Genomic DNA, 25,758 nt, shown 5'->3' with positions numbered 1-25,758 from the left:
AAAAAACAAAAAAATTTAGGTTGATAGGCTAACAGTGTTTCTTCCTATTATCGATTCTTCAGATGAATTTTAGTCTGGAAATGTCAGTTCTTGAAGAAGAAAAAAAGAGACGGAAGTGTTGTATTCGGCAGGCAACTCACTTCCCTGCCAGTCTGCTCTCCTTTATTGTCGCTAATCAGTTTTCACTGCCTCCATGTGAGGCAGACTGCGGCAGTTCATTAGTTTGACAGAAACACAGGAGCTTTGGCGTGACAGTGTTCATTGGAAACACTTTCTTGTAATTTTGCGTTTTTTCTTTTTTTTTTCTGAGGCAGGAATGCAGAAAAACAGGACTTTTCCCAAATCCTAAAGCTTTTGCATTAAACTTCATACACACACCCACGCACATACAGCTACACACAAATCCATCCAACAAATCTTTACATAGCCTCATCGCTACTCCCATTTTGTCTGCGTTCGTTCAAATCGACTTTCGTTTGGTATCTTTTTGCGACTTTGTCAGATTGTAAAACCTTTTTTTTTTTTTTTTTTTAGTTTGGACAGAAGTATGTCAGGTTGTTTTTTTGGAGTGTTTATTTTTTCCGAGATTCTTTTCATGGTAATGTCCTTCAGTGTGCACGGCTCTGAGCCGCATCATTTGGCCTCTCCGTCACCCCCCCCCCCCCCCCCCCTCCTCGCCCCCCGGTGCTGATCCACCTCACGCAGTCTGGTAAAAGTTGTCCGCTTGCAGGTTGCTCTGTTTCTGCATGCTGTAGTATCCGCTGTACCGCGAGTCGGGGTCAGCAATGCGGAGCATCCGCTGGGAGCTGTCCACTTGCACTTTCATCCCCTTCTGGCAGTCCACGTACACGAGCTGGTTATTAAGACAGGTCGGCTGCTAAAGACGAGAAGTCACACACAAACAAATTTGTTTATATCACAACCAAAAGAAAAGTAGCTATATTTGACCAGATCGTAAATGTCCACAATTCCAGTCACACACCACAAAAATTTAATTCCAACCACTCTAATAACCATAATTTGCAATGATTATCAGGTTGGTGGAAGTTATTAGTTGTATGTATAAGTTAAATATTAAATTTGGCCACACACCATCAAGGATTTTCAATCTACATATTCTAGGAATTACTTGTGTCTACATATACATATCTAGTCTACGTATTTTCTAACTTTTAATTTAACAGATGGCACACCCCACACACATTGTATATATGAAATAACATTCAGTATATTTAAAAAAACTAGTTACACTGAAACGTTCACTCTATATATTCAAGAAACTACAAATATAAGGTTTCTTGATATACATAGATTTAAGAAAATATGTACTGTACATATTCAAACATTCAATCTATATATTCTAAAAATGTCTTATATATTTAAACTTTCATTATCAATATGTAATAATTATATATTATATTATTATATATTAAAAATGAATCTTAAATGAAAATGAAATAAGGTAGCGAAAAATACACATACACACATAATAACACAGTCCTTGCCTGTGTACAACTGACTATTTTATGAATTGTAGCTTATCCGACCTCTTCTGTAGTTTCTTCTAATGACCTTGATATTCACTTTTTTGTATATGGCTTTCGATAAAAGCGTCTGCTAAATAAAATGTAATGTAATGTAATGTGTTGAGCAAGTTTTAAGGGAGGCATCTGAATGTACCTTTGTGGGGGTGCGGTAGCATGGCACTGTGAGCCACTGTTTCTTCTGATTAATGACCAGAAGGGTGGCAATAGCGACCACTATCATCAAGATTGGCAGGGCCACCCATGCCGCTGTGTGGAAGGTCCCATCATCATGGGTTGCCAGTGTCTTGCTTTCCAAATAGGGCATCTGCAGGCTTCCAAAATCACCTGCAGCAAGGCAGCGGATATCCACGTCCATTCCCATTATGCATACAAAACGGTGTACAAAATGTGGACCAACTTACAGTTATGCATATCTATTATATTTATGAGTAATATACTTCACAAAGCTAGACACATTGCACATAATGTTCCCTGAAAGAAAACACACACACAAAAACCAGTTTTGCTTAACCAGTAGCTTGACTGCATAATAGTGAAACAATGGTTTTGAAACTTGTTTCTGGAGACCCCTGTGTTGGCTGGTTTTTGTTCATTAAACACATTATTAATAAATTTCCCATGGGCATGAGTGTGTGAGTGAATGGTGTGTGTGCCCTGCGATGGACTGGCGACCTGTCCAGGGTGTATTCCTGCCTTTCGCCCAATGTATGCTGGGATAGGCTCCAGCCCCCCTGCAACCCTGTTCAGGTTTGATCATTTGCTTTGTCTTTGTATTCTTTGTTTTACTTATTTATGGCATGCATTGTGAGTTCCGACATAATGTGGCTTAAGATGGAAAATAATCCCTGAAAACATGAAGAGTCAGAAAAACAAACAGCTTGTTAAAATTGTGGTTAGAATGAAAACCAGCATACACAGAGAACCACTGCAGTAGAGTATGACCTACACAGTACCCTCCCTGTTTGAACTGGGTTCATTGCACAGCAAATATTAAGCATTCATTACACCTGCTTGCTTGATTCAAGGACGTTTTGTGTTTGTTTCCACATAAACATGAGGTGAAAGAAAAAGTGTCTCTGACCTCTGAACTGGGGCATGATGTCATTTTCACTCGGTGTAGGCCAACCCGGCCTGCGCATCCCTGTGTCCCGGTGCTGGTCCGTCTTTTCGATCGGTATGTTTGTAGGGACGTACATCTCTGCATAGACATGTGTGAATAAACATATGTCACACACACATACAGAAGGAGAATGGTCAGATAGCTACATAAGCACAGAGTAATGTTCTGAATTACCTGAACAGAAAGAAAAACAGTTTGATAGTGTTATAAAGATTTATGAACATCAGAACATAGCAACAGAGCTTGCATTCACAACACCGATATGCCACATCCATTCTAATTTCTAATTATCATTGTTTAAATGTTTTAAATCAGTACAAATGCTAATTAATTTTTGTAAAGTTCAATTGCAAGGGTAAAAGTATTGAGGGTATGGTACCTGTTTGCATGAAAAAAACCATTTCATTATTTCAAAAGTGAAAGAGTTACAGGCTATGCACTGTATGGAAAAAATAGGAAGCATATACCTTATATAAAAAAAGTTTGAGTACATTCTGAAAGTACATTTATCACTTTTCCCCCTTGAACCGTTAAACTTCATTTGAACCAATGTGATTTTTTTGATCAGGCACAATTATTCTGTCTTACATTCATCACTTCTCGCCTTTAAATGCTAAGTGCCTATTGTTGTACCGTCACTTGATAAACCTACATCTTTTTCAAATCCAGATTAGCATACATCCTTGAAGCACTAAGTGTTGAATCAATCAATCAGCTGCAAGTTGACATAGTGTAAAAGTAATACAGACGAAAAAAATTGTGCCAATCAGTTTGGGGGGGGGGGGGGGGGACACAACAACAGAGCATGGAAAACCTTTTTCAAAAATCATTTTCTGGCCATATTTAGGAACCGGTGGGGAATGGTCTGTCATGCCAAACTGCTGACATCGCATCATTCCTGGTGTTGACCTCGCGAGTACATGGGCCCTCCATTTTAATTGAGACTCGTTTGACTGCAGTTTGGCCACAGTTAAGAACTGATGGCAACTGTCTGTCAAGGCAACCTGCTGACATCACAGTGCCATTGGCCTCACCTGAGCACATGGGGCAGCAGCTGCCCTCAACGTTGATTGGCTCATGGCAAGACAGGGCGGGGCAGCTGACTGTGGAGCAGAGCGTCTGGCCCTGCAGGCAGTAGCAGTGGGTGCAGCTGTCAATGTCCCAGCGTTCTTCGTCAGCGTATGTCTTTCCGTTGAAATTACACACTGCCCTTGCAGCGGTATCCTCTGGGAAATAGACCAGCAACAAAGTGAGAGGAGAATATACTTAGAATGGGAAATGAAAGCAATCATGAACATTCCCATGAAGGTGTCCTGACTCCTCTCAATGCAATATGTAGATAAAGTGTGGGCAATGTTTACAGTCAGCTACATTAACTTTAGGGACAAAGGCTTATTTTTCTTCATTTGGCTCTGCACTGCACAATTGTATTGTAATGAAGCAATTCACACGCAGTTAAAGTGCAGATTCTCAGTTTTCATTAAAGGGAATTTTTATACATTTAGTTTTCACAATGTAGAAATGACACTTTTTGCACTTTAACCACTGATTACAAATCTAAAATTGTGGAGTACAGATGTACGTCTTTGTCAAATATTTTGGAGTTCATGCTATATCACTAATTCCCGATACAACAGTTCAATTTTAAGTATGGTAACATATTTCAGAATAAGCATATTGCAATTGTTTTGATATGTATTGCATTTTTGTTATATGAGTCAATTTCAGGCCAAGCATAATTTAGACTGTTTAGCATCTGCATTGTCTTGTGGTCCTTGTCCACAATACCTGCCCAATCATCTGGAATGCAAAGGCCTTGTCAATTTATGCCTAAATTGATAACCAATAGATATTTGATATCTACTTGATAGCGCACTTACCTAGGCAGTAGGGGCAACACTGTCCCTTGCGCAGAACAGGACGGGCACAGCCAACCAGTGGGCAGGATTCTGAGAAGCACCGGATCTTTCCGTCTAAACAAACGCAGCTGGAGCAAGTGTTGGGTTTCCAGGACTCAGCAGCCAGAAAAATGTCCCCCTCTTCGTTCCTGCAGTAGCTGGGCATGCTGTCATTACTGGGTGACTGTGGGGTGAGTGGCTCTTCTGAAAGAGAATGTACACACGCAAGTTAATGACCTGTGAAGGTTTATTACCTCTTTCAGACTACGTTTTCAGGCTGAAAAGTTTGTAATGTCGACTGAATTAAGAATTTTTCAAACGTCATCGTTTGGAGGCAGCACCTCAGCTTGGATGTTGAGACTCGAAATACAGCCAGATATAGTAAAATACTGTAAACAGTATGGGTCATTTTCACGGACACTGATTATGTGGACACAAAACCGGCCCTGGCTATGAGTAATACTGATTTAAGTACCAAAACACCCATGAGGAAATGGGTATGGGATATACATGGACCCTGCATGTGTCCACATATGAATGTCAATAAAATATGAATTACTGTGCTCATTATCTAATGTGATGGATCAAAATAATGGTCTGGCCTAATTATTTGAAGGTTGCTTATATTCCCATTTGCAAAACCACAGAATGGTATCCACACGCCAAACCCCAGGAGCTGGTACATGCAGCTGGCAGCAAAAATGTGAGGATTCAAAGCAAGACTTTCAAAACAGACTCCTCTCAACTGGACATTTCCAAATCGAAAATGTTATTTTTTTGAAACATCAATAGAAAGATAATTCCATCAGGAGACCTTCATAACAAATAAAAATGTCAAGATCTTTTGTTATTTAACAAAATGGATCATCGCAACAAATAAAAAAGGAGAGTCCCTTCATTCAGTCTTCTCTTTCCTCCCAACAGTTTTGACCGGATGGGAATGCAACTGAAACATCCCTTCACAAGCGATCTTGCTCATTCTTATGCTCAATATGCTCATGAATTGAATTAAATTATTAACATTATGAAATAAATAATATTTAGGAAATATGTATATACTGACAGACAGAATTAGGTTGTATAGAATATTCCTCCTGAAAGATGTAAACGTGCTTTGCAAATTACACAAGCAGACACTGTAATACAGTTGTAATGTTGGACAAAACATAATGAAAGATAAACGCAACCTTGTTAGAATTGTCATATCACTTTCAGATTTTAGACTGAAATAGTCTGGGCCTTACTCTTACAGACAAGACTCCAAGACAAAAGTCTACAATTTAAAAGCACAGCACTGACATGCCCAACACAACTTCGGTTAGTTTGTGATTAGAGACAGTATAGGACCAATTGTTTCAACAGGAAGAAATTACCCTTGGTGTGGTGGAGGTTTTCATTGTGCCCTCTTTCTTTTCTTTAATACGACTGCATTAAAACCATAAGTGAACCGGCAGTTTCCTCATGTCCACTATAGTTATGGAGCTTGTCACATGTACATTTATAGCACCTCAAAAAAGTATCCTTGATGATGTTGTCAAGATGAGAGGCTTTTTTTCCCATCTTAGTCAGATATAAACCTCAAATATTCATGTATTATATGAAAAGTTTTCCCTTTTTACTACAGTACATTTTGCAGCAGTAAAACTTTATAGACTGTACTGCCTTTTGTGTTTACCAGACTATTAAAGAGACACAATAAATAGTCTCTACTTTAATTATGTTTCATTGATGAACGTCAGATGCGCCACAGCCAACAGGTCTATTGCAGTCAACCAGACCCATCAAAAACTGAAACGGAATATGCAATTACACCTTATCACTATAAACCTCTGATACCAGAGGCAAGCTTTAAACCAAGACAAATCATTTCCCATTTGTAGGAAGCCAAAACACAATCAAAAATTGACAAAGGACAATGTCTCAACACTATTGCCTAATTAAATTTGGAAAAATAAAGTGATAAAGAATTAAGTCGTAATGCAATATAAGATGCAATAAGATGCACTCAAAAAGCCATAGATATATATATAAAGAATGAAAAAAAAGTCATTTTGTGTTGCAGCAAAAACACTGCAGTGTCTCAATGAAACTGAATAGACATAAGATGAAAATATAAGCAACAACAGATTTGAATTAAAGTTAAACATAAATGCATCTCTTCTGTGATCACTCATCTGCCACATTTATTCAATGTTCACATTGTTTCTTATAACATAAAATTGTTGAAATTGAATTTTTGATTCTAGAATATTTTAGAAGGGACTGCTTTGATTGGGCAGTCACGTGAAATATTATGCAATCAAAGAAAAGCCAGCCAACCGTCCGTGCAACAATGCACAACAGAGCCTTCTGTAGCTGCTCTTGTGCTATTCTACCTGTGCCCACTGCATAATTGGTATCCTCTAGCACAGTGGCTGTAAAGATTGCAGTTAAACAAAGCAACAGCCCTAAATTGAAATAAACATGTTATGGTATTAACATGCCATACTGATTTTTTTTTTTTTAGGTTTGCTATATTTTTTTACATTGTATATACTGGTAATATAATTTGAACCTATGACTGTTCTTGCTGTTGAACAAATGTAGCCCTTTTATAAATCGCTTGTTAAAGTTGGTTTGGACCTCGAGGGCTTGCGCAAACTGGGAAAAATCTGTGCAGTCTCTCTCGTGGGTTTATGTGACATCATAGCCCTTGGGTCAGCAACCTGCCTCTATGCAGGCATGCCTTACCATCAGCATAAATTTAAAAACAGGATTTCGCTCCACCCGTTAACACCAGAACAACACAAACAGAAATAGAAATGAACTGAATGCTAACTGACTGAATCGAGGCCACAGTTACCCTGCAGGCTGTTTGAGTCTCGTGCTGACTGCCTTAATCGAACCGATTCATTCACTTAATTCAATTCAAGAGCTGCTTCAAACTTTGCCGAAAGTTAGTGTTTCTGGCTTCCAGAAGGTCAGTCGAGTGCACCAAATTCAAATAATCTTTCTGCTTTTAGCGTGGACTGTGTGAAGATTGTCGTTCATTCGGTTTAAGGCAGGAGCAGCAGTTCTCGGACATCAAGGACCACAAGTTGCTGATCCCTGGTTAAAAGACAAGCTGAAATCAAAATTCACCTTTTCCTTTTCCTCATAAAGTAAATACTCAATTGTTCAATTGTAATACTTCTGCAACTTCACACCAAAGTTTTCTCCATCCACTTCGTGGAAAACAAGATTTGATATCATTGTGTACCAGTTTGTCAATCAAATGTCAATCAATTCCCCTCCAATCAATATCCCCATTTGACATCAGATAAATCGATTCCCCCACTGCGTACATGTCATACTACGGAAGCTAGCGCTGCACTAACTTCACCTCGGCTTTAAGGAAACATGCCCCTGGCGCTGGTGCCGACCCCCTTTCACCCTTCCTGAACGCATAAGCCCAGCCTTTACCTGGGCAGTGCGGACAGCAGGAGTCCTGGGTCCTGATTGGGCTCTGGCAGAGCAGGGGAGGGCACACCTCTGTCTCGCACAGCACTCGCCCGCTGTGGCAAGCACACTGGGTGCAGGAGTCCATGTTCCAGGTCTCGCCCTCCACATAGTACTCTCCACCAGGGGCGAGGCACACCGAAGAGTCGCTCAGCTCTGTTCTGTGGGTGGTGGGGTCATCTGGGAGGGAAGAACGATAGCAGTGTGCTGTGAAATCACCATTGTCAAGACTGCAATACAGAGCGATATTATATATATATTATATGTATATATGGAGTGGCAATCTATGATTTCCTTGGTTTTGGTGGATTTAACGGGCATCCATGGCGACTGGTAGTCATAACAGGTCTATTCTACACTTTTCCTTTTATTTTGGTTACTTTACTACTTGTACTTTCATCCATTGCTGTAAAGTTACTGGAAACAATGACTGCTCCTAAACTCCTCCTCTTCTTATGTCGCTGAAACTCTCCTGTGCCACTGCCGAAAGTATGTGTCACGCAAACTATGCATCTCTGTATCGCTCGTAACACTATCCATAGGTTTCCGTCCATTTCCATACAGGGTGGGAATGGTGGGCCCTCCACAAACTGAAAATTTGAATATATAGAAAAGTACTCCGGTTTCCTCCCACAGTCCAAAGACATGCAGGATAGGCTGATTGGAGAGTCTAAATTGCCCGTGGGTATGAGTGTGTGAGTGAATGGTGTGTGTGCCCTGCGATGGACTGGTGACCTGTCCAGGGTGTATTCCTGCCTTTCGCCCAATGTATGCTGGGATAGGCTCCAGCCCCCCTGCAACCCTGTTCAGGATAATGGAAATGGTCCTAGTGGTCATTGCCAGAGAAATGCCTGGGGGAATATGTCTCAAATGTGGTATTTGTTCATATAAAAAAATTATAGATTGCCACCAGGGGCAATTCTAGGATTTTATGTGAAGGGGGGCTGAGCAGTGAATTATAGTTACATGGACAAGTAAAGCTTGGGGGGTCCGGCAGCATGCACCCCCGTAGAATTAAAAAAATAATCCTTTAAAGACCCGTTTCTGGCAGCATTTTAGGCAAAAATAGGGCAATAATAAGACAGAATATGGTCTTTTATAAAACTGAAACACTAGACTGGAGTCTGCTCTCAGTGATCATGTATTTCTTACCTGATGATCAGTGGCTCATCCCCATCCTACTCTCTCCCTCTCATCTGTGCCCTCTTAACATTTCCTGTCTGCTGTTTGTACTCTTTACTTTGACTGATTTTTCTGATCTTTTCTGTCTCTTCACAAATTTTCCACTGTTTCCACGAGAAATGTGAATGTAAGAAAGTTTTTAAGCAACCAGTCCCACGGGATAATTTGTTTGTCCAGTGCTTAAAAATGACAAAGCTTAATTGTTATTTAATAAGGTTACAAATATAAAGAATGTATATGCTATATAACTGACAGGATCCCTAAAGCACTGAAATTTACTGCACACATAAGGAGGTTAGTGCTTCTTTCTCTGTCCCTCAGATCTTCCCACTTGTTCTGAATGCACCTAACGTTACTTGTCAGTTTCTCTCAGTGAAAAAGCAAAGAAGTTCGTTAAATAGCTAGCTACCTTTTTCTTCTTGAGTTCTTATTGATTAATGTTACTAGGAAGCTAGCTACCCTTGGCTACTCTGGGGGATGTTCTTGGGCACTAACCAGGGCTGCAGACTAACTTTTTCAACTGGTGGCGGAATCAAAAATTCTGTTGTGGGATTGCACATTAAGCTATTTCCTACATTTTGGAGTGGCCTGTATGATTTCTCATTACACAGTAGGCCTACATTAAGGTTTTGAAATCAGAAATAATGTGCAACATTTTATATTGATACACTTTTGAGAAGACTTTAAGTGTATGACAACAAATCAATGTGCCATTGGTACTTCCTTCACAGGCCAATTCCCATACCATAACCAGGGGTGGAAAATCCAGGTCCTCCCCAGGGTTTTTTCTAATCAGCTGTATTTGTTAACTAGCACAATTCTTCAGCCAGGAGGTAGAACTAATTAGGTAAATCAGCTGGTTGAGTTCATGGGTGGAAGACTTTTGGCAAGACTTTTACTTCCCATCTCTGAGGGTAAAACCGACTCATTAGTCAAACTGACTGCTGGGTAGTTTTATTATACTGTACATCTCATGATTGCATATCTGTTTATGACTATTCCATGAAAATTAAGCATTTTGATCCTTTTTCGCAGTCTGAGTTTAATTGTTGTGTAACAGGTCAGTGAGGTACTACATACATGTATAACATAATATGATTGGTGGACAGATACTGCATTTTCCAACAGTATTCAAAGAATCATACACTGTGGTGTATATTGAACCATTGTAAACTGTAGAGGAAAGAGCCCTTTAATGGGTATACACTGGGCAAGAAGAAACCTTGGGAAAAAAACATGTTGGCTGAGCATCCCGCCCCTGCAAAGCGTTCATATGAAAAACTCCATTATATTCTGAATTATTTTATTAGTTTTCTTATTTGAAATATTCTGAAATATTTCTTGTCAACTCAAAATTGTCATCCTAGAAGGACTGAATGGCCTATTGTCACAAGATTGTTATGCCCCTATGCAATGTCAGTTGACATCGACTCTCTTGCAGCTTGTGCGCATTAATTTTGTACTAGTTCTGTGACTGATTTCAGCTCAGAGAATCCAGAGAAACTCAGTCCTTATATGGTTTCCAAACGGTTTCAAAAACATGACTTTCTTTATTTTCTCTTCCTTTTTTACCCCCTTAATGTTGTGCAGAGGGTTTTATGCATTCACATTTTTGTGTCAGTTTTATTACATATTTTGTTTGCTGGAGATATATTTTTATTTTATATTGTGCACTTTCTGTGGTTTTAGTGTGTAGTTTTAGCACATTCTTCTCTATAATTAGCTCACATCCAGAACTGTTTTACAATGCATTCCTGTTCACTTAGAATAGGGTTTATGAATAATTATTGAAGAATTTATAACTGATCTTATCTAATCTAACCGAAATCTAAAGTGTTACAATGACACTGCTGATTCAAATAATTTGAGATACAGATAAATGGCTCCATATCCAAATATTGAAGTTCATAAAGCCTCACTTTACTGTAATAAATCACCCCAAGCATAAAACTGCTACTTTTACTCGTGTAGAAGCACCCCTCATAGACAGGTCTCTGTTTCCCAGGTTGAATGGCTCTTACCTGGGCATGACGGGCAGCACTGGCCAGGCCGTATGGTGGGGTTGGCACAGACGGGCACGGGGCAGGAGATCAGGGCGCACATCTCCCGGCTGTTGTGGCAGTAACAGTCCCGGCAGCCGTCGTGCCAGTTCTCCCCGTTCTCGTGGCGACGGCCGTCCATGGAGAGGCAGGAGCCCTGCTTCACTGCGGGAGCCACAGAGGAAGCGCTGGGGTCTGTAGCTGTTGGGGGGGAGGAGAGTTCAGAGGTCAAATAGCCAAAAGACTAATTAAATAAACGAATAAAGGGGGAAAATTCTATATTAACGTACAGAACTTCTGCCCAGGAACCTTGAAAAATCATTTTAACATCTTGCAATGAAATGCCTCCCAGCCTGGCCAAAGGGATACGGAATGCTTTCAATGAACCCCAGGTGGCGCTGCAGATTGTGTTAAGGCACCGTTCTAGTGCATGGGTGGGTCCTGCAGTCAGGTATCGTATTTGGACTGTGTTAATCCCGGCTGTGGCCAGGTGCAATGCAGATTAACACACAATTTTAGCATCACCCAGAGATGGGAGGGATTGAGTAAGGATAATCGTGTCTCATCGTACACCAGTGACCCCTGCAGGTCGATCAGGTGCATACCAGTCCACTGGATAGGCTACAACTGAAGCGCTTCCTGCAACTTGTGTGCAGTGATGACAAGTCTGCTTATAATAAGCAACTTTGGGATTGTTCCAAGTTCGCTTGGAAAAATTCAGAGTTGCGGGTTGAGCTTTTTTTGGCTTATTTTAACATTTGTTTACATTTATTGGCACTATTTTCCCGGGTGCACAGTCTGTTCACTAGTCATTAATATCTCAAGTGCCATTAGGTATAAATCGCCCTCCCACTGATAAGTACACAAACCTCACCCCCTTCATTTGAGGATCATGTTGTCATTTCTATCATTGTCCTATAACTGGTATAGACAAAAGAATAATACCCATTTTCTTTCACCATTTTCACTGATCTTGATTTTGGGGAGCAATGGCTGTCCAAGTACAGAAAAAAGTATATTAAGAACTGGAAAAATGGAGAAAACAAAAGACTGGATATGTCCAGTAACCGGTGATGAAACTAAATGTATGCAGGTATTGTAAAGCGGAGACTCAAGCTCATCAGGCAGACCTCTTGCAACACGCTAGCACAGACAAACACAAGAGGAACTCTAAGCCATTGGATTTACTGTGTCAAATCCGTCGACTACAATGCACAGAACGGAACTTCAGCTGCCAAGCTATATCGCCTGCCACACAGCAATAAGTTCATTGTATCAGCCTTCACTGTACAAAATATACAGCGCTAATCCACAATGTCATAGCCCTCTGCATGTTCAAAGACCTGTTAAAAGATGCCAGAGAATTTCAATATTCTTTGTTGATTTGGCGAGAGCACAGACGTTGCCGCGGTAGAGCGGCTGTGTGCAGTAGTGCGCTACTGCAGCGTTTCGTTGAACAAAAACATTTCTACATTTTTGGATTAGTGGACTTGCTGGGAGAAACAGCAGAAGCAATTGGCACAACACTGACTCAGTTTCTCGCCAACATTGGTCTTAATTTCAAAAAGTGTGCCGGCATTGGAACCGATAGCTGGAATGTCATAGTTGGAAAAAAAATCAGTTTAGATGCATCTTCTAAAGGAAAACAAGAGACTCCAACTACTAAAGTGTGTTTGTTATTCCATCCAACTTTGTGTCATCAAAGTCATATAAAAAATGCCTCGCAATCTGGAGTTTTAAATTTTCTATTCTCATCACTGGTTTTCTGACAGTGCATCCATGTGTCGGGAAGATGCAAAAAATGACCAATTAATCAATCTCGGTGAAACGCCACACGCAAGCTCACACAGCTTTCCAGCACTAGGTGGCTCTCCATCCATTATTGCTGCTTCCGCATTTTAGCCCAACTGAACTGAACTTTCAACTTGGCAAAGATAAACAGCGATTCTAAGATGCAGAAGTTCTCGATCAGATGGACTGTGACCCTGTGAAAAAATTGTATGTAGAGTTTATAATGCCTATTCTACACAAATTTTCTAGAATCAATAAACAGTTCCAACTTGATGCGCTCAAAATGTTCTGCCTCTAGACATTCTTTTGTGCACTTATCTCGAGAGTGATTACACCCAGTGCAATTCCACTCTTAAGACTACAAACTCCTAGATTACAGTTTGGGTGACAGGCCTTATGTGCTGTTAATTTTGGGGTGCAGTTTACCACTGTAGGAAGCAAAGCCTGAAAACACAGTTGAAACAAATGTCAAGATGAGATGTCAGCACTTGGACAGCTAAGCAGGTGCCGAATAGGCTCCCAGCCAATGTCAACACATGGAAATGAATGGCATCCTTCAGCCCGTCTGTGATTTCATCATCGAACAAACCACAGTTAGCCACTGTGTTCATGTTGAAAATGTACAGAGGTGATCTGGGGACTTGGATTCACAGTACCAAGCAACTTCCATGAGTGGAAGACGAAGGATGACTGTCATGCAGAACCGTTTAGGTATTGTAAGGACAATAGTGAGGAACAGTGTTTTAAAGATCCCTGGAAGTTCTTCGAAAGACACATTCGGTTCTCATGTGAAATCAAAACAGACACCAGGTTTAATAAAAATAAATGCACTGAAGACATACAAATGCAGAACATAAACAGGCAGAAAGAGCAGGTACGAGTTTGTGTGGGTGCTTGTGTGTATGCGCACATAAGCACACGTGTCCCTTGAACAAAGAAAAGGTAACGGTAGCTAGGGTAGGTTTGCATGGCTGAATAAACTAATGCTACAGGTAACACTTGACAAAGAGAGAAGCATAGCTTCAACTCAAAGCTATACAAAAAACAATGAGTAGGTTATTCACGACTAACAGCTACGTTAGTTAAAGAGTTCTGCGTGCGAGTATTAGAGTTAGGTGCAAGGAGCGAGAGAGGTGTGGTTTAACTCTATAATCTTTAACTCTATAATATATAAATAATCATTTTGTAATTTCCACATTCAGGAAAACTGGTTTCGGGCACAGCCGACAGCTCAAAAACACATACTGTCTGAGTGAGTACTGGGCTGTGGTCCATTACATTACATTTTACATTTTTGTCATTTAGCAGATGCTTTTAATCCAAAGCGACATACAAGTGCATAGGTTCTTCCACAAGTTAAAGCATCAAATCCATAACTAGTAGAATACACATGAAGTGTTGTTCTAAACATATAGTCATCATAAGTGCAATTATTTTTTTGGGGGTTAGACAAGAGGGATAGAGATATCAGAAAGGGGGCCGGAGGAAATCAGGAGGGAGGACTAAGGTACAGTGTGTTTTTAGTCTGCGTCGAAATAGGGGGAGCGATTCTGCTGTCCTGACAGTGGTAGGCAAGTCATTCCACCACTGAGGAACCAGAGCGGAAAACAGGTGTGAACGTGCAGCTCAACCGCCAGGTGCTCGTAGAGAGGGACCCATAAGGCGACCAGAGCTGGCAGACCGGAGTGGTCTAGCTGGGGAGTAGGGAGTGATTAGGGATTGGATGTAAGGTGGGACAGTGCCCTTAACAGCTTGAAATGCCAACACTAGGGCCTTGAATCGGACCCAGTTCCTTTCAGTGACTCAAGTCATTTGATTCAGTCCACTTTAAAGATTAGTTCACTGATTTGTCCAGTAGTAGTTCTGCAGCTGCCAATAACTCCATCGGTTCCTTTGGTTCTTTCAAGTCATTCACTGATCCATTCCTTCAGTTTTTTTCTGGTTTGTTCAGCGATTCAACATCACCAGTTCATTTAAAGAGCTGAACACACCAATTTGTTCACCAACAGCCTCATGAGAATTTAAATAAATGCAGCCAAACTCAAAGGATCAAAGGTAATCTACCATTATTTTAATGGTTTCAAATGTCACTCATTATATTATATCTCCCATAATGTTATTATAAGTATTCAGAGATGATAAAAAGAAACATGCTCAGCTTTGATCATTTTTATCCTTTTTTCCCCTCTATCTTTCCATTATTTTTCTCAATAATAATTTTAGGTAGTGCTTTCAGATTGTTCACACAATGAAAAGCATGTCATACCTTTTGACATATTATTATTAACTCCATATAATAATGACAAAGATTGTGTACTGAATCCTACGTAAAGTGCAAAATCAAGATCCAGGACAGCACTCCAATTGACATTTTTTTATTCCTGCATTATTCAAAGAGAGCCTGCCCGCTAGGAGTTGTAGACAAATAGATTTTAAGAAAGAACCAAATAAACAAATCATTACATGGAGACGCTACACTTCATTCTGTTCACCCCAAATGAACAACCCACCACTACTGCACAATGGCACACATTTTAAGCACAGCCTCATGCAGGTGTTTGTGGGGGGGGGGGGGGGTTATGGTTCTTTTGTGCAAAAGTCGATCAGATGGCTGCAGTCTGTAATATATTTATGAGCACTTGCAAATATTGTAAATGTCTTATCTTGCTACTGTTTGAGATGCATTAACAAAATTCAGAGTATGTCAATTTATCAAAATGCGCACATGCCTCTTTTCACTGATGGGAATTAATATGATATGCCATCCTCCAGAGCCTTAAAGGGGAACTGCTTGAAAAAGTGGCAGTGCATTGAATTGCTATAACCAGGCAAGCCTGTCAATGTTTTTGTCTCTCCAGCTTTGCGTGCTAATTAGCTAACTGAAAGTGCAACGTCAATAAAGCAATAAATGTAAGTCAACTTATGCCAACCTAGAACCATAACACAGTACAAAATACTTTAGACTAATATCATTCACGGCCATAAACAATACTGGCATACTGTTCCATCCAAACAGACTTGTGATCTTTCATAAACTTTGCAGAAAAAAATCTGAGAAGTTTCTGAAAGTTGAGGTTTTAGTTGCTGTAAAAAGCAGTTACTGTACTCTGGGGCAATACAATGATACCCTCCACACTTTGACTGCTCTGCAGACGGTTCTGATGCAATAGCTTATTTGACAGCATGTAAACAAGACATAAGCTGTGGCAGAATGTTTCTCTGATGTAATCAAAAGAAACAAAATATGTCTGCAAGCTAGTGCCATTTTGCGCAATTTCAAACTAATTTTAATTTGAACCCATTTTGTTCAGCTGCAATTTCTCAGCATTACATATTATTGTTTTTAAAATTACCCAAACTTCATAAAACTTTGCAGTGCCCCATTAATGAACGAGTGCCTTTTAGTCTTGTAATCTTTGCAAGACACTTGCGTTTCTACATCAAGGGTCTGTTTGTTTAAAGGGCCACTTCAAATAAGTCATTTTTTCATTGGTTGACCTGTGTACTTTGCATGTAGTGAGCAATCAAAGCACTTGTTTTGTCCTGTTTCAAGTGCTTCAGTATTTGACTACCCACCCCCGACATGGTCACACTTGTAGTCTCCTTTCCCTCCGATTAAACCCTGGCAAGAGCCTTATCCTTCACATACTCTGTATTATAAACTGGAAGCAAAAACATGAAAAGAATAAGAAAAAAAACTCTTTGAGGGAAAATTAATTCATAGATGAAAGAGGAATGAAAAAACCCTTGATTACATCCTGTTGTTGAAATATAATATATCACTCTTAAACATTTAAAATGGAGGAGACTAAAAATGGCTTCACTGGGGAATCAACACAGCTCTCTTTTATGAATATTTCAAACTTAGAATTCATTATTTAGCACGAATCACATATAACATCAGAATAACATAAATAATAGAAGGAAAAAACAGGGCAAACCATGCCTACTACCCTTTATGGACAACAGGTGTGACAGTATACTGTGGATACACATCATTTGTTTTATATATTTCTATTTGCTTAGCATAGTGGTTTAAATCTTCTGGGATGCTTGGATGACCAAGTTCATTTTCTGTGACCAACCCCTTAATAGAATGAACTGTAACCTGATAGGGAATATGGAATTATTATTATTATTTTATTTTTTTAAGTCAAGACAACAATGTGCATCATAACTGGTATGGTGCATCTAACCGATACTGCCAAGTGTAGCGTGTCTATTGGCTAGTGTGAATGGCAACTAAAAATGCATTATTTAGTGTAACTTACATGTTGCACATTTATCCATTTATTTAAAGATATATTCTTTAAAGCAATTTTGGGTTGAGTACCTTGCATAAGGGAACAATGACAGTGTCCCCACTGGCGAACTGACCCTGAAGCTTTTGGATTACAATGCCAGCTCTGTAAACAATACATGTCACAGGTGGCCTGTAGCATAGTGGTTAAGGTAAATGACTGGGACATGCAAGGTCGGTGGTTCTAATCCCGATGTAGCCACAATAAGACCCGCACAGCCCTTGGGCCCTTGAGCAAGGCCCTTAACCCTGCATTGCTCTAGCCGAGGATTGTCTCCTGCTCAGTCTAATCAATTGTACGTCGCTCTGGAGCATCTGCCAAGTGCCAATAATGTAATGTAAATGAATTTATCAGATATGATGATCCCACTATATAATTAATTCATCATTTTCTTTGATTTCGGTGTACTCGTTCTACATGAAAATACAAATATTATATTATACAGACCAACAAGCTGTTTGGATTTGTATCAATAGTGCACAATGCTGTACATTATGAGTAGCTACTGTTATTGGTGTCACCATTTTAAGACTTATTCCTCTTGTAGTAAATTATTTTGTATACCTGTATACAACATAGGCCCAGCTAGGAACAGTATACAGTATAAAGGTTCTCCCCAAAGAAACAGAGCTGGTGCACTATTCTGTTCCCCATTGAGCCACTGGGTAGCGAAAATAGCAGCTGACTCACATCTACCTACTCAGCGGAGATCAGTGGAGAACACTATGCAAATGGTAATGTCAACGGAACTATTCCGATGAAAACCTACCAGTATGATGTTGAAATGTTAACCATTTGCACAGTGAATCAAACATCACTCATAGTTTTTTTTGAAGCATTAGGCTCCAAGAGTGTGTGACAGTGCATTTGCAAAAAATATGATATGATCAAATTAAATCATCAATAGCCTATCTCTCTTGCAGCACACTTATTTTTTGTAGGCAAAAGCAAGTTGCACAAGCAGGTGTAGCTTGCAAGATACTGTTAAGATTGTGTATAGTGCGGGAGACTCACATTTTCTCCTGCAAGCTTTAAAAAAACGAGTTCTTAATTCCCTTTTTTATTGTTTTGCCACTGTCAAGAGTAAGCAATGCCTCATAATTTACCTCTGTTGTTTTCTCACACAAGAGACACAAAATTATAGGCTTAAGGCTAAATGTTTTGCAATATTAAGCCATAATTTCTAAGATGTAGCTTAGCTCCATCTATTTTTATGTCTCTGTTTCCCAGGATAGCTAATTAAAATGTCTATCAGACGATGTCTGTAGTCTATTAATCCACTAAAGCCTGATATATTAGAAAAGAGACAGATAGCCGGCACGTGGTAATCACTTATTCCTGTGTACTGTGTGAAGTAAAGCTGAAGAAAATTCTCTGTTTTAGCGGGTCTGCCGCTGTAAAACAGGCTTTAGGTACTGTACCTATAAAATTGGACTTGCGTAATCGGAGGGACATGTCATCTATCTTTCATGTAGAGAAAATAGTCCCACCCCTAACTTAACACTGATTTGCAAAAACATGACTTGCTTCGCTCGAGAGCAGGGCTAGCCAACATTGTTCTTGGATATCTACAGTCTGATATCTTTTCACTCCAAACCTAACAAAGCACATATCATTCAACAGCTAGAGAACTCATTTATACCATTTTTGCTGTATTCTACCTTTATCAATTTACCTAGATATGCAGTATAACATACTGTAGCTTTCGAGCCATCAGCTAATATTAACTAAAGGGGATGCATAAGTCGTTTAGCACCAGATATTTACAAAAAACATTCCCGCCAACATAAATTGCACTAGTTTGTTATGGTAAGGGAAGCAATAGGTACATTTTAATTTTGAGGGTAAGTACAGGTTAGATCAAATCTTACAAACCTTATGCAAATCTTACATGCAAACCGGAATGACTTGAATAATTGTAAGGAGGGAACATATTTGATGAGTTGTATGTGCATAATATCAGCTGTGTAAATAATGTAAGTAATGTGAGATGAATCTCATCAATTTACCTTTGCACTGACAGAGGAGGCAACCGAGCTCATCCTGCTGGAAGCCAGTTGGACAGGTCTTCTCACATGGCAGTACCGGACACTTCTTGCATCGACAGACATCACAGCCATGTTTGTTCTTTCTGAGGGTAGAGAGTAAATAAGTAGATAGTAGAGAGAATATTTTGGATAGTTAATGGATTAGCAGATATACACCTGGTTGTAATAAATTATACAAATCGTTTGAAACTCTGCATTAATTATTGCTGGGGTGTAAGTGATTACACACCTACCTATTTACTGAATAGGAAACTTTGAACATACTGACAACATGAGACAGTCCATGTAATAGTGGGAGCACAGAAAGGATTGGTGTGCTGAATTTGTTATGTTGGAAGAAATGTGTTTCTAAAAATATTGCACTTCTTAGGTCTTGAGCTACTTTTTACAGTTGGGTTTTGTCCTGCACATTTCAGTGCTTTTCTCAGTGCGCTTGAAAAAGCATGTTTTTTTTATTTGCTTATATTCATTTCCATAATTTAGAATGAAATTAATTCATTTGTTTACTTTATTTAAAGAAAATAGTTATGTAACAATTGGTTTCATAATCTGTATGAAATTAGGTTGCTGTGCATGTACAAATCAATGCTACAGTATAAAGCTGAACATTTTGGCAGTAAAAACAAAACCCAGCCTTTCTAGTGTTAAAGGTCAAATTCATTCATACTCCTGTGAATTCATTGATTTCATAATACCACATACTGAATTTGAAATAGTCACCGTAGAATTTCAGAGGAGAAAATATGTTGAGTGGCAGCTGAATCTTTGACACCCAATTGCCAGAAAAAGGTAAACTGAGAGAGATCAAAGATTTTACACTCAAATTCCCACCACGAAACAAGTAAACAAAGCAGTGGTGGTCACTTTCAGCCAGCTGCTGCAAACAGGCTTCAGATTAATTTAAAGGCAGGCTCTTACATCAATCCGAAGGGACATTCCTTGTCGCACAACACCGGTTTGCACTTCTTTGGCCGGGGCCTACACTGGCACACATCACAGCCATGAGCATCGATCTGGTATCCAAAGGGACAGTCCAGGGTGCAGCCTTGGATCAACCCTTTGCACAGCTGTTCTCCTGTAAATAAGTAAATGGAAAACCATTGGTCTTCAAACAGCCGTTCACCCCAGCAAAGGGAATATGAAATGAGTACATTTTTTTCCATGAAATGCTTCTCTACTTTTCAGCAGTGTATGCTTATGAATATTAAATTTATATAATCTAATTTATCTTTCCAGCCTTGCATTGGTTAGCTGACATTTAACCAAGTGTCCTCTTAGTATGGTATGACCTCTGACAGTATATACTATACAGTGCCCTCTAATGTTTGGGGCAAAGAAGCCTAGCTCCATAATTAGCGAACAATTTGCAGATTCACAGCTTTAATTAAAAGTTGTTTTTTTTTACACATTTTGGTTTCACCCTGTATAAATAACAGCACTTCTTATAAATGCACAAATAGTTTCACAGCTGTTTATGATTAGTCAGGTGTGTTCAATTGCTTCCTTAATGCAAGTGTAAGAGAGCTTTTTCATTCAATTGCTTCCTTAGTGCAAGAATAAGAGAATCAAGCTATCTTGTCTTCATTCTACCCTTTTGATTGCTTGTTGCCTGTTATTGCCATTTGTCAACAAGTGGGCCAGAGTTCAGCTAATGATGGTCAAGGAAGCCATTATGAGGCTGAGAAATAATTTTTTAAAAACATAGGGCGAACAACTGGCTTACTAAAAGAAATGGTTTGGAACATAATTTAAGAAGGAAGAGAGCACTGGTGAGCTCAGTAATCACAAAAGGCCTGGCAGGCAAAACAATTCTGACCATAATGAAGGCAAACCACAAACACCTGTCCGACAGATCAGAAACTCTCTAAAGCAGCCAGGAATGAATGTGTCAGTAATTACTGTCTGCAGAACAGAATACTTCACAATCAGAACTACAGTCCAAACTGCAAGGTTAGAATTAGACATTTTAAATTGTGGAGTATAACCCCAATCAAGAAAAAATGTGTCTTTGTCCCAAACATTATGGAGCGCACTATATACTACATACTGTATACTGTATGCAGTATATACCTACCATTGAATTTGGAGAAACAGTAAAAAAAGAATCCTTTTCATCTAAATATGCAAGCTGGTTACATTATTGATATTATTCATTATCACTCTTGAAACTATGAGTTCACACATATTATGAGGCAATGAACCATTATTTACCAAAAATAAATTATAGTTTCATAGTGTTCAGCCCATTGGGGAAAATGTAGAAATTTACTCATCAAATATATGAAGGGAATAGATTGTTAAAATATGAATGAACATTTGATATTCTACCATTATATATGATCCAGCTGGATATCAACTCTGACAACTCAATGCTTTTCAACAGACTTATTTGCTGCCAAGCAATGGCAGCAACTAAAAATCTACTCTCAACTGTATGAATCATCCTGAATACACTAACTGGGAGACTGATTTTCCAGACCAGACTAGCTTCTGAAGTCATGTAATAGCAGGTGAGTGTAATAAAAACATTTTTCTGATAAATCTTTTGGATTGATTTGGATCTGAAGAAAATGGTAAACACAAGCACTCAGTTGAGCAGCCTGGGACGTGTAGATTTTTACAAATCACTTATCCTGGCTTCCTCAATCCTAAGAAAAGTGGAAAGAAAAAGAAAATAGCTCAACATCCTTTGAACCCTCAGACAGTTCCCTCTGAAGGCAGAAGATTGAACGGCCTGTCTTTAAAAAGGTTGAAGAATCTCCTGTTCCCCAAATTAAAGTGCTCTCTGAAAAAACAGTGTAGGAATCAAATACATTTCAATCCTTGAATAAGGTTTAAAATAAAATGTAAAGTGTGCCCCGAATAAATAATGACAAAGTAAAATCGGTTATGTGTCGTTTGACACATTGAGAATGAAAAGATTTATGTTAGGACTAGAAGAGAATTACACATGTTCTAATATGAAAAGCCGTAGAATTGGAAGATTGTGTAATTTCTTTCTCATATCACTGGCAATTGCAGCTGCATGGGCAGAATGGGTTGCTAATTGTGAGCAATACCCAAATGTAGTGTTGAAAATCGAGTGTTGAAGATAGCAGGAAATGGAAAACAGATAATATTTCCAAAATTAAGCAAATGACAAATGAAGACAAATGAAAGAATAAGATGTCAGACCCTCACAGTCCATAGAATTATGTACTTAAATAAGAGCAGGGATTCTTGAGTAGCCCTTAAGACAGTATCTGAATAAATGTATACAGCATATCCAGTTTACTGAAGACTTTCCTCCAGAGTTCAGCTTATATAAAGAACAAAGCCTCCCCTTGAAATCATCAAGAGAGTGCTGGAATACAAATGTTCTGACATCCCTTCATACTTGGTCACATACTGATACTGTATAGTGCATACAAAGATTATTGGCTCTCTTAATAAAGATGAGCAAAAAGGCTGCATGAAATTGGGTGTTGAAGCCCATCTGCCTCAATGTTCGATGTGTTGTGCATTCTGAGATGCTTTTCGGCTGACCACAATTGCACAATTGAGTGGTTATATAAGTTACCGTAGCCTTTCTGTCGGCTTGAACCAGTATGGCCATTCTCCGTTGACCTCTCTCATCAACAAGAGTCTTCATCACTGGAAGCTTTTGGTTTTTTTGCACCATTCTGAGTAAACTCGAGAGACTGGTGTGCATGAAGATCCCAAGAGATCAGCAGTTAGAGAAATAGTCAAACCAGCCTGTCTCGTACCAAGAATCATGCCACAGCCAAAGTCACTTAGATCACATTTATTCCCCATTCTGACGGTTGATGTGAACATTAATTGAGGCTCCAGACCCGTATCTGAATGATTTTATGCATTGCACTGCTGACACACGATTCAGTGATGAGATAATGGCATTCAGGTGTTCTTAATAAATTACTCAGTGAGTGAATGTTGTATGCTCAAAAAAAAATGAACAGCAACTTTAAATTTTATACTAATACAATTGCTCAGAGAGAAAGGTTGCAAAAAGTTATTATTGGCACCCTGGTTTTTAGGATTTTGTATGGTGTGATCTTTCCATTCACAAGGAGAGAACTACTAGTTGTCAAAACATGTAATCAGATCGGACAGCACTTGGAGCATTCCTCAATGCAAAATCCGGAAAAGGGTGGTGACAGAAATATTGACACCTTTTCAGGGAAAAAAATATTAACTGAGGAATTGCATTTGTATACATGCATATAAATTATTCTGCTTACTTGAGCATACAATATACACTCAGCAACCACATTTTAGGTAATTATTCTTCTGCTGCTGTAGCCCATCCATTTCAAAGTTAGAAATGTTGTGTGTTCACTGTTCCATTAACAAGGTGTTTTTGCCCACAGAACTGCCACTCACTGGATGCTTTTCTTTTCTTTTCTTTTTTTTTTGCACCATTTTTCGGAAAGCTTGGCGACTGTTGCATGTGAAAATCCCAGGAGATCAACAGTGTCAGAGATACTCAAACCACCCCTTCTGGCATCAACAATCATTCCACGGTCAAAGTCCCTGAGATCACATTTATTCCCAATTCTGATGGTTGGCCTGACCAGTAACGGAACCTCTTGACCATGTCAGAATACTTGTATGCATGATATAAAAGCTGAGGAGATATTTGCATTAACGAGCTGGTATACAGGTCTAAAACAGTAGTCACTGAGTGCAGTTCCTTACCTGTGTTGTTTAAGTGTATACAGCCTTTTTGACACTCATGAGTGCTAAGGCACACTATAGGCAGGAGTTCAACTATTTGTCTGTTTGTCAACATTTGTCCTTAACTTCCTTGAGCCAGAAGGGCTAAGTTCTTCTTACGCAAAGTTTGGCAAGCTATTGATCACAATTATGGATTTTTTGGATTGTGAAATGAAATGAACACCAGTTTAATTGGAAGAGAAAGTTAAGGACAAATGTTGATTGATTCCAAGCTGCAGTCATCGCTTAAGCATGCTGTAGCGGTTCCTTGCCAAGTAAATGCCAGCACCCATGACAAATGTTGAAAGGCATACACTACAGTTCAAATAGCAAGCTTTGACAGGACAAGGCCTGCATTGGAGAATGCTCTAATACACTGGCAGACATATAGCCTACAGCACAGAAATACTGGTCCAGGGGAATTTAATTTACTTGATACATGGTATGTGTGTGCCTCAAGGGTCCACTATAAAGTTTATTCAGAGTCCACAAGGAAATATACCAAATTCAAGTAGAGTGAAGGAAAAGCTGAATATACATCTTTGCAGATTGGTTCCTAAATTAGATTTTTACCTTAATCTATGTTAAGTTTAATGTAAGACCTCTACAATGAAACCTAGAAAGGTGTAAAATTATTTATTTTCATAAGTTCAAATAATGGCCTTCATTAACTACTGCCAAGTAGTGGTACTAGACGTCCTGGGGTTTGTGAGGCGACCATTATTAATGCTCATCATATGTGATGATGCAAATGGTGTAAACTTTACTTTACCCCAACTAAAGGCTGGCTAACCAAACTGGAAGCCATCTAACTAGGTCAGATAAATAGGACCCATGACATAATTAAATCACAATTCTACATAACTTAAAAATCATCACTTCAAACGGCAATTCCCAGTCTGCAGGCAGTTTAGACACAGAAGTGTAAGGAATTCCCAGCAACATAATCTATCTTTGGAAAGTCCTGGACATGTGTGGAAAAACTAAGTGAATGATGGGAACTCACGTGTTTTGCATTGGCAGATGTGGCAGTCATTCCGGTCTCTCTGGAAACCGTAGAAACAGTCCTTCTCCGTCAGACTGCAGTTTATCAAAGGACCGCAGGCAGGGGGCGCCATGGTAATATAGGTGGGCTCTGGAGAAGGAAAACATTTTTTGAAAACACTCCCTAGTGGGGGAGTGAGTCACCCAGAGGAGAACAACTTCACACCCTTAATGGAAAATGAGGCCATTATTATGGATCTAAATCCTCGCACACAGAATCCCAGGCAGTGTGACGAGGCTTTTCAATTTGTTTTCCCCGAGACCCTTCACCTTGATATGAAATTTAGCATGACTGGGAAGAATACATAGTTAAATACATAAGTTGTGCAGGGAAAAAGGAAGATAAAGAGCATGCTACAGTATATGGAACAAATAATGCCTCAAGGTGATGAGGCTTTATTTTTATGAGGCCACCTGATGCTCTTCTTTACCGTAACTGGAGGTGGAGGTAAAAATACAGCAAAAAATATATACTCGAGAAAATATTCACACTCGTAGAGCCAGATGAAAATGTGCCGTAATAAGCACTAATATGAATACAGAGAAATTCAAACTGTAATCACGACCATAAATACAAAAGACGGAATTAAAACCG

The 25,758-nt window shown here is 39.3% G+C and overlaps 1 protein-coding gene across 5 annotated transcripts in view; it reads right to left on the bottom strand.

Moving 5' to 3' along the window:
• Positions 1-683: 683 nt before the first annotated feature.
• Positions 684-25,758, bottom strand: part of crim1 (cysteine rich transmembrane BMP regulator 1 (chordin-like)) — a 134,775-nt gene continuing 109,700 nt past the window's right edge. For 3 of the 5 annotated variants that reach the window (XM_061247202.1, XM_061247205.1, XM_061247204.1), the window contains 10 exons: positions 25,126-25,254; positions 20,322-20,478; positions 19,365-19,486; positions 11,246-11,464; positions 8,007-8,222; positions 4,548-4,769; positions 3,702-3,893; positions 2,629-2,745; positions 1,681-1,871; positions 684-877 (listed from right to left, as the gene is read on the bottom strand). In XM_061247202.1, the coding sequence (XP_061103186.1) occupies positions 698-877; positions 1,681-1,871; positions 2,629-2,745; positions 3,702-3,893; positions 4,548-4,769; positions 8,007-8,222; positions 11,246-11,464; positions 19,365-19,486; positions 20,322-20,478; positions 25,126-25,254 (1,745 nt within the window). In that variant the 3' untranslated portion in view covers positions 684-697. The remainder of the gene's footprint in view (positions 878-1,680; positions 1,872-2,628; positions 2,746-3,701; positions 3,894-4,547; positions 4,770-8,006; positions 8,223-11,245; positions 11,465-19,364; positions 19,487-20,321; positions 20,479-25,125; positions 25,255-25,758) is intronic. The other 2 variants (XM_061247203.1, XM_061247206.1) reach the window with 1 other exon arrangement.

The sequence above is a fragment of the Conger conger genome, chromosome 1, assembly GCF_963514075.1.
Source record: "Conger conger chromosome 1, fConCon1.1, whole genome shotgun sequence".
NCBI classification, from domain to species: domain Eukaryota; kingdom Metazoa; phylum Chordata; class Actinopteri; order Anguilliformes; family Congridae; genus Conger; species Conger conger.
The sequence above is the reverse complement of the archived record's forward strand: the minus strand, read 5'-3'. Positions and strand labels throughout refer to the sequence as shown.